General features: G+C 44.5%; 1 protein-coding gene across 1 annotated transcript; it reads right to left on the bottom strand.

The window, feature by feature from the left end:
* Positions 1–7,323: 7,323 nt before the first annotated feature.
* Positions 7,324–7,884, bottom strand: LOC139581925 (sodium/potassium/calcium exchanger 1-like). Its single transcript, XM_071412119.1, has one exon. The coding sequence runs from the start codon at positions 7,882–7,884 to the stop codon at positions 7,324–7,326; it is 561 nt and encodes a 186-aa protein (XP_071268220.1).
* Between the last annotated feature and the right edge of the window lie 2,615 nt (positions 7,885–10,499).

The raw sequence follows: 10,499 nt of genomic DNA, 5'->3' as shown, positions 1-10,499 counted from the left end.
TGGACAGGGGGGATGTTGTGGTGGGGCTGGACAGGGGGGATGTTGTGGTGGGGCTGGACAGGGGGGATGTTGTGGTGTGTCTGGGCAGGGTGATGTTGCTGATGTTGGTGAGTCTGTATGTTGTTGTTTGTACGTGTATGTTTTGTTTAAAAATAAAAATAAATACGAACGTCTTACATCTCCAAGGCTGTGTCTGCGTCCCAAATGGCACCCTATTCCTTACTTAATGCCCTACTTCACTTACACGGCTCTGGTCAAAATTAGAGCACTACAGTAGGGTGCCATTTGGGACGCTGACCCAGCCTGTAGCTGTTGTCAGGTAATAGGAACCCTGCTCAGATGGAAGAGAGACACCAGCAAGTGTGTGTGTGTGTGTGTGTGTGTGTGTGTGTGTGTGTGTGTGTGTGTGTGTGTGTGTGTGTGTGTGTGTGTGTGTGTGTGTGTGTGTGTGTGTGTGTGTGTGTGTGTGTGTGTGTGTGTGTGTGTGTGTGTGTGTGTGTGTGTGTGTGTGTGTGTGTGTGTGTGTGTGTGTGTGTGTGTGTGTGGACGTGTTTAACTATTCTTGTGGGGACCAGAAGTCCCTACAAGAATAGTAAACGAACAAAAAGTTGACCAGCTGGGGACATTTTGTTAGTCCCCACAAGGTCAAATGCTATTTCTAGGGGGTTTAGGGTTAAGGTTAGAATTAGTGTTAGGGTTAGAATTAAGTTAAATATTAAGGTTAGGAGCTAGGGTTAGTTGTAGGTTTAGGGTTAGGAGCTAGGGTTAGATTTATCTCTATCCTCCATCTCTACCATCATCACCTCCATCTCCTCCATCCCTCCACCCATCTCCTCCATCCCTCCACCCATCTCCTCCATCCATCCATCCATCATCCCCTCATTTCATTTTGTGCTGCTTGTCCAGAATAATGTAATGCTCCTCTTGTATCCTCTATCCCTCCTTTTCTCTCTCTCTCTGTCTTTCCCTACCCCCTCTTTCCTTATTTCCATCTACCTCCCCCTCCACCCGCTTGCCTTTCCCCTCCGTCTTAGTTCAGTTCAGAACGCCACTTCTCTGATATCACCATGAAACATGGATCAATAACCCCACGCCAGGCTGAAACATGGATCAATAACCCCACGCCAGGCTGAAACATGGATCAATAACCCCACACCAGGCTGAAACATGGATCAATAACCCCACACCAGGCTGAAACATGGATCAATAACCCCACGCCAAGCTGAAACATGGATCAATAACCCCACACCAGGCTGAAACATGGATCAATAACCCCACACCAGGCTGAAACATGGATGAATAACCCCACGCCAGGCTGAAACATGGATCAATAACCCCACGCCAAGCTGAAACATGGATCAATAACCCCACGCCAGGCTGAAACATGGATCAATAACCCCACACCAGGCTGAAACATGGATCAATAACCCCACGCCAAGCTGAAACATGGATCAATAACCCCACGCCAGGCTGAAACATGGATCAATAACCCCACGCCAGGCTGAAACATGGATCAATAACCCCACGCCAAGCTGAAACATGGATCAATAACCCCACGCCAGGCTGAAACATGGATCAATAACCCCACGCCAGGCTGAAACATGGATCAATAACCCCACGCCAGGCTGAAACATGGATCAATAACCCCACGCCAGGCTGAAACATGGATCAATAACCCCACGCCAGGCTGAAACATGGATCAATAACCCCACGCCAGGCTGAAACATGGATCAATAACCCAACTCCAGGCTGAAACATAGATCAATAACCCCACGCCAGGCTGAAACATGGATCAATAACCCCACGCCAGGCTGAAACATGGATCAATAACCCAACGCCAGGCTGAAACATAGATCAATAACCCCACGCCAGGCTGAAACATGGATCAATAACCCCACGCCAGGCTGAAACATGGATCAATAACCCAACGCCAGGCTGAAACATAGATCAATAACCCCACGCCAGGCTGAAACATGGATCAATAACCCCACGCCAGGCTGAAACATGGATCAATAACCCCACGCCGTCTTTTGGATGCTGTTTGCCTCCCAATTGACTCTCTATTCCCTAACCATGGCCCGTGGAGCTAGTGCACTACGTAGGAAATAGGGAGCCATTTGGGCAGTATGACTTATAGACACGTGACGTGTACTGCAGACAAATAGAAATGTCAACTGGTTCAGCCCAGGCATGTTGAGAGGTAAATCTCTCTAAAAAGGATGTTGACGCCATCAACATGTATGAACAAGGCAACTGTAAACATGTCGTCCCCAACAAATGATGCAACACCCCCCCCACCCCCCACCCCACCTGTGCTAATTAGTGACAGTTATTAAAAAATGATGCTGTGTGGATTAATGAGAGAGAGAAATTTTAAAAAAACATTTAAGTCCTCCCTTCCTTCTTCGCCTTCTGAAACTATCAGATGAAAAACATTATCCTTGCAAGGGGAGGGTGCTGGAGTACTGAAAACAGGGGTGCCAATCATTTTTTACCCCTATCTTAAAAATAACATGTTTTTATTTGTTAAACAAAATCTCTTGCTTAGCAATTGTATTAGTTTAAACTAAAATAATTTTCCCTTATTTTGTTAGCTTCTCTTTATCAAGAGTACCAATCATTTTGGACCTTACTATATGCTTTCCAGTACTCACCCAGTGTCCAGGCAGGCCAGCTGGGGGAACTGGCTCTACAGGCCTGTCCAATGGTAGAGCTGGAGGAACTGACTCTACAGGCCTGTCCAATAGTAGAGCAGGAGGCACTGACTCTACAGGCCTGTCCAATGGTAGAGCTGGAGGAACTGGCTCTACAGGCCTGTCCAATGGTAGAGCTGGAGGAACTGGCTCTACAGGCCTGTCCAATGGTAGAGCTGGAGGAACTGACTCTACAGGCCTGTCCAATGGTAGAGCTGGAGGAACTGACTCTACAGGCCTGTCCAATGGTAGAGCAGGAGGAACTGACTCTACAGGCCTGTCCAATGGTAGAGCTGGAGGAACTGGCTCTACAGGCCTGTCCAATGGTAGAGCTGGAGGAACTGACTCTACAGGCCTGTCCAATGGTAGAGCAGGAGGAACTGACTCTACAGGCCTGTCCAATGGTAGAGCTGGAGGAACTGACTCTACAGGCCTGTCCAATGGTAGAGCTGGAGGAACTGACTCTACAGGCCTGTCCAATGGTAGAGCAGGAGGAACTGACTCTACAGGCCTGTCCAATGGTAGAGCAGGAGGAACTGACTCTACAGGCCTGTCCAATGGTAGAGCTGGAGAAACTGACTCTCCATGGCTGTAGTATAGTGGCTCTCTTCTCTGTCTTCCTATGGATCCTGTCTGTGTCTGTCCCTCTTCTCTCTCCTGTCTTTGAGCCTATAAAAACACACACACACAATTTGGCGATGAACACAGGGCATTCAAGGAGAAGTCTCTCATGCATGATACAGTGGCCCTGATGGTGATGAAGCCAAACATTGAGTTTATCCTTTGTTTATCATTCCCAAATCAGTTTCTGCCCACAGCCACCCCAGGGGATTATAAAACACAGCTCAGTGTTAGGTTTAGTCTTTCTCTCTCCCTTCAGATGAAGATTTGTGGGATTTTGGACTAGTTCTGAATAGAAATAAAAGCTGAAATAAATCCTTCTCTCTACTATTATTCTGACATTTATTATATATTATTCTGACATTAAAATAAAGTGGTGATCCTAACTGACCTAAGACAGGACATTTTTACTGGAATTAAATGTCAGGAATTGTGAAAAACTGAGTTTAAATGTATTTGGCTATGGTGCATGTAAACATCCGACTTCAACTGTATCAATACATACACACAAACTATCTACAATGCATTTGGAAAGTATTCAGACCCATTGACATTTTCCACATTTTGTTAAGTTATAGCCTTATAGATCAAATTAATGTTTTTCCTCATCAACAATACACACAATACCCCATAATGACAAAGCGAAAACAGATATATTTTTTTGCAAATTAAAATAAATAAATAAATCAGAAATACCTTATTTACATAAGTATTCAGACCCTTTGCTATGAGACTCGAAATTGAGCTCAGGTGCATCCTGTTTCCATTGCTCAACCTTGAGATGTTTCTACAACTTAATTGGATTCCACCTGTGGTAAATTCAATTGATTGGACATTTTTGGGAAAGGCAAACACCTGCCTATATGATGTCCCACTGTTGACAGTGCCCTCCATCATTCTTAAATGGAAGAAGTTTGGAACCACCAAGACTCTTCCTAAAGCTGGCTGCACGGCCAAACTGAGCAATTGGGGGAGAAGGGCCTTGGTCAGGGAGGTGTTCAAGAACCCAATGGTCACTCTGACAGAGCTCCAGAGTTCCTCTTCGGAGATGGGAAAACCTTCCAGTCGGACAACCACCTCTGCAGCACTCCACCAATCAGGCCTTTACGGTAGAGTGGCCAGACAGAAGCCACTCCTCAGTAAAAGGCACATGACAGCCCGCTTGAATTTTGCCAAAATGCACCTAAAGGACTCTCAGACCATGAGAAACAAGATTGTCTGGTCTAATGAAACCAAAATTGAACTCTTTGGCCTGAATGCCATTCGTCAATTCTGGAGGAAACCTGGCACCATCTCTACAGTGAAGCATGGTGGTGTCAGCATCATGCTGTGTGGATTTTGTTCAGCAGTAGGGACTGGGAGACTAGTCAGGATTGAGGGAAAGATGAACGGAGCAAAGTACAGAGAAATCATTGATGAAAACCTGCTCCAGAGCGCTCAGGACCTCAGACTGGGGCGAAGGTTCACCTTCCAACAGGACAACGACCCTAAGCACACAGCCAAAACAACGCAGGAGTGGCTTCGGGACAAGTCTCTGAATGTCCTTGAGTTGCCCAGCCAGAGCCCGGACTTGAACCCGATCAAACCCTCTGAGTTCTATTAGATAGATAGCTCTGAATCCACGATATGGCAGAGGTTGAAAAGCCAAAACACATAAGATTTCTCAACAACAGGTTATGATCAATAATATCAAAGGCTGCACTGAAATCTAACAGCACAGCTCCCACAATCTTCTTTTTATACATTTCTTTCAACCAATCATCAGTCATTTGTGTCAGTGCAGTACATGTTGAGTGCCCTTCTCTATAAGCATGCTGAAAGTCTGTTGTTAATTTTTTTACAGAAAAAAAACATTGTATTTGGTCAAACAGCTCAGAGCTGTCAGCAAGCTAATTGGTCTGCTGTTAGAACCAGTAAAGGCCACTTTATCACTCTTGTGTAGCACGATGACTTTGTCTTCCCTCCAGGCCTGATGACAAAGACTTTCCTCTAGGCTCAAATTAAATATATGACAGACAGGAGTGGCTATAGAGTCAGCTAGAGTAGCTTTCCATCTAAGTTGTCAATGCCAGGTTTGCCATTATTAATCAAAAGCAATATTTTGTCCACCACTCCCGCTCTTACTTTACAAAATTCTAACTTGCAATGCTTTTTTTCCATTATTTGTTTTTTTATACATGAATACGATAGCTCACTGTTCATTGTTGACATTTTCTGCCTAAGTTTGCCCACTTTGCCAATGAAGGAATCATTAAAATAGTTGGTGACATCAAATGGTTTTGTGATGAATAAGCCATCTGAGTCAATGAAAGATAGAGTTGAATTTGTCTTTCTGCCTATAATTTCAAAGTACTTGTAAGGCAGTGGCTCTGCTTACTTTCCCTCTCTGTTTTGACATTTCTCTATCCAACCTTCAAGGAAGACAGGAGGAAAGGATAACTAAAGTATTAAAACAGCGCTTCCTGGCAACTCACTGTGTGTGCTTTGTGAGGAGACTCCGCTGGATAATTCCGGCTTACAATCTCTTCGATTCCTATCAGTATTTCTGCTTGTTGGCTTATTTTTAGAAATATCCTGCGGCAACATTAACATAAATATGCATATCTAAATGTGCTCATTAAAATAATTCACAATTACATTTGAATTAAAGCAACATTTAATCCTCGAAACAGAGCCTTTGTGGATGGGGGTAATGTACTGTAATGTACTGTAGTGTGTTGAAATGGAGAACTGCCACAGTGCACTCAAAAATATTATCAGTTGGTAACCAGTTACCAGGAATGTAACTGAGAGACCTTGATTTAGGATGGCATGAGGTTGGTCTATAATACTGTAGGATGGCATGAGGTTGGTCTATAATACTGTAGGATGGCATGAGGTTGGTCTATAATACTGTAGGATGCATGGTGTTGGTCTATAATACTGTAGGATGGCATGGGGTTGGTCTATAATACTGTAGGATGGCATGAGGTTGGTCTATAATACTGTAGGATGGCATGGGGTTGGTCTATAATACTGTAGGATGCATGGTGTTGGTCTATAATACTGTAGGATGGCATGAGGTTGGTCTATAATACTGTAGGATGCATGGTGTTGGTCTATAATACTGTAGGATGGCATGAGGTTGGTCTATAATACTGTAGGATGCATGGTGTTGGTCTATAATACTGTAGGATGCATGGTGTTGGTCTATAATACTGTAGGATGCATGGTGTTGGTCTATAATACTGTAGGATGGCATGGGGTTGGTCTATAATACTGTAGGATGGCATGGGGTTGGTCTATAATACTGTAGGATGGCATGGGGTTGGTCTATAATACTGTAGGATGCATGGTGTTGGTCTATAATACTGTAGGATGGCATGGGGTTGGTCTATAATACTGTAGGATGGCATGGTGTTGGTCTATAATACTGTAGGATGGCATGGGGTTGGTCTATAATACTGTAGGATGGCATGGTGTTGGTCTATAATACTGTAGGATGGCATGGGGTTGGTCTATAATACTGTAGGATGGCATGGGGTTGGTCTATAATACTGTAGGATGGCATGGTGTTGGTCTATAATACTGTAGGATGGCATGGGGTTGGTCTATAATACTGTAGGATGGCATGGGGTTGGTCTATAATACTGTAGGATGCATGGTGTTGGTCTATAATACTGTAGGATGGCATGAGGTTGGTCTATAATACTGTAGGATGGCATGGGACACACATGCACACAGTAGTTTTCCTATAAGAAAATATGAGAAGATATTTCAAGAGAATATCTCTGAGGCCAATTCACCAGTGGAGAAAGAGGCAGGGAGAAAGGGATGAATAAAACATTACAGAACATTTTTTGAAAGAGAGAAGTAGGGAGAGAGAGAGAAGGAGGGAGAGAGAGAGAAGAAAAGAGAAAGGGAGAGACAGAGCTCAAGGGATTGGAGTCCAGTATAGATTGGCTGTAGGCTGTCAGACACTGCAGTATAGACATGGTATTGGCATCTTCATTAGATACAATGACGGATCTCAGTTAATATTCAAGCCAGTCAGTGAACAAATTCCACCATCTATCTTCTCCTCCTCTCCACACTCTCTCCCCTTGTCTCCTTCTGCCCCTCCCGCCTCTATCTTCTCCTCCTCTCCACACTCTCTCCCCTCGTCTCCTTCTGCCCTTCCCGCCTCTCTCTTCTCCTCCTCTCCACACTCTCTCCCCTCGTCTCCTTCTGCCCCTCCCGCCTCTATCTTCTCCTCCTCTCCACACTCTCTCCCCTCGTCTCCTTCTGCCCCTCCCGCCTCTATCTCCTCCTCTCCACACTCTCTCCCCTCATCTCCTTCTGCCCCTCCCGCCTCTATCTCCTCCTCTCCACATTCTCTCCCCTCGTCTCCTTCTGCCCCTCCCGCCTCTATCTCCTCCTCTCCACACTCTCTCCCCTCGTCTCCTTCTGCCCCTCCCGCCTCTCTCTCCTCCTCTCCACACTCTCTCCCCTCGTCTCCTTCTGCCCCTCCGCCTCTATCTCCTCCTCTCCACACTCTCTCCCCTCGTCTCCTTCTGCCCCTCCCGCCTCTATCTTCTCCTCCTCTCCACATTCTCTCCCCTCGTCTCCTTCTGCCCCTCCCGCCTCTATCTCCTCCTCTCCACACTCTCTCCCCTCGTCTCCTTCTGCCCCTCCCGCCTCTATCTTCTCCTCCTCTCCACACTCTCTCCCCTCGTCTCCTTCTGCCCCTCCCGCCTCTCTCTTTTTCTCTCCACCACAATTAGTGTGTTTGTCAGTGTCAAGGTATCTATCCGTCTGTAACAAGGTATCTATCCATCTGTAACAAGGTATCTGAAAAGGAAAAAGGGAAACAATGTCATCAAAAAGAAAGGAGGACCAAGGCACTCTTCATATAATTAATTAAAATGCCTTTATTTGTATGGCATGTTCAATAGAAACAAAGTTTTAAAAATCTGACGCGTTTCGGCTGCATGGCCTTCATCAGAGAGTACAAAGAAATAATACAATGTCCTCTTTTGAACAGCTTTTCCAATTAGCCTAATTGGAAGAGGGAGTGGTTACAAAATTGATTGGACACACCAAGTAAGCAATACTATACACATTAAAAAGTGAAATACTGTAGCTATCTTATCATAAAAATACAACTCCAAGCTAGAAGTATCAGGACACTTAGAAAGGTAGTTCTAACCTTAAATATGACCGGGAGAAGTGTCAAGAATAAGAAAGCAATATATTCCATAGGACACTAGAACACAGCAAAACATGAACAACAACAGTCTAAACATAGCTGAGGGCAATTAAGCAAAATGTCCACTAGATGACAGCAAATGGACCTATCACGACCCTACAGGAAGGGTGAGAAATCCATATCTTCATTTAAACCAGGGTATTTAGTGGCCTGTAGTTTGTAAATCCATATCTTCATTTAAACCAGGGTATTTAGTGGCCTGTAGTTTGTAAATCCCAAAACGTTCCCAAATTAGGGCTAATTGGAAAAGCTGTTCAAAAGAGTACATTGTATGATTTCTTTGTACTCCCTGACGAAGGCCATGCAGCCGAAACGCGTCGGATTTTTTAAACTTTGTTTCTATTGAACATGCCATACAAATACATTTTAATATATTATATGAAGAGTGCCTTGGTCCTCGCTTCTTTTTGATGACCAATTCACCCATTTTACCAAAGAGTACCTTCTGTCTACCAACATTTACTATTGTGTACCTTAGTAGCGCTTCCATTCCTTCTTCTACTTTTTCTACAAGGGAAACAATGTGTTGGAGTCTGTGCCTCACCATGTCCTTCTTTCCCTCTCTTCATCCCTCATTTATTTTCGTCTTTCTCTCCTTCATCAGTGCATCATTATTTTCCCACCAACTTTACAGCGATCTGTCCCTTCTCTCTCTAGTACTAAGCAGGCTTTCTCCCTCCCCCCTCTCCCTTCCTCCCTTCCTCTCTGTCTCTCTCTTTCTCTCCCTCTGTCTCTCTCTCTGCCCCTCTCTCTCTCTCTCCATCTCTTCCTCTCTACTAACCATCCCGTATCCCATTGGGAATAACCCTGGTCCGAGTCACCCAGGAAACAGTTCTGTAACCCAGGTAAACGGAGCGGGAGATGAGAAGACAAGGTGGACACATAAACGCTCTAGTCCTTTTCATGTTTTCCTTCCATTAGGATTTTCCCCATCGGAATACTACAACATGTTGGTCTGCTGGTCCATTCTATGTTACTTTTCAGTTCTCCTTTATAGATATTCCATAGTGTGTTGTCTTTGTTTGGTGACTGACATTTCTGAAGTCCACTTTTCCTAACAAAACAGAGAGATTTCCTTGAATAAAAATGTGTCATTGCACATGTTGGTCTTCCTTGCAGGCCTTATGCCTCAGGATCCAACTCACATTCACTGAACTGGTTAATCATGCCTTTACATTAAGTTTATCCAGCACGTCAACCCATGTTATCTTCTCCAGGAATAATCTAATTTTCCCCTGAGCTACCGGCCTCCCTTCCTCTATCTCTCCCTCCATCTATCTCTTCTCTCTATCTCTCCCTCCATCCGTCTGTTTGTCTGCTTGAAGTTCAGATGAGCTGGGTGTCACTAGTAGTTAGTGTCTATGACGAGTTGGCATCTCATTTAGGAGGTAGTGGAGCAGAGGGTGTGTGTGTACAGTGGTTCCTCCTTTAAAAGTTGCGTCATACTGCTGCACACCCTGCATGCTGCTGCAGCGTTCTGTGGCAAGTCATTTCATTCTTAGCCATTTCTTCTGTTACTGCAAGTTATTGCTAGTTTGACCACCAGAGGGCATTTTGAGAAGCATTTGATTGTATTCCGTATTGGCATTAACAGAGAATTTAAAACCTTTTTTGTAATAACACAGTATATGGGATTGATTTTAAGAAATGTGGCTTGATTCATTTGATTAATATTATGGTTATGGTGTTTCCATTCAGAGAAAAATTGTCAGTTTGTAAATTGAGACCGTTTCGCTCTCGTAGCGCACACTGGACCTTCGGGCCGAGGAGTAGGGTTGGTTTGAGCTCTCTGGCCTTACAACTGCAGTTTTCCGACGTTTACTGACACCGTCCATATTCAATGGGTGTTGAGCGCTCGTAAAGTAATTATTCTGCGCTCTGGTACACTCAGACGAGAGTGCTCTGAAATCTGTGTAGATAGTAGGCTGAACACATGAAATTTTTAACAACGTTCTTTT

Source organism: Salvelinus alpinus, chromosome 7 (genome assembly GCF_045679555.1).
Source record: "Salvelinus alpinus chromosome 7, SLU_Salpinus.1, whole genome shotgun sequence".
NCBI classification, from domain to species: Eukaryota; Metazoa; Chordata; class Actinopteri; order Salmoniformes; family Salmonidae; genus Salvelinus; species Salvelinus alpinus.
This window is presented reverse-complemented; position numbering and strand designations above follow the sequence as displayed.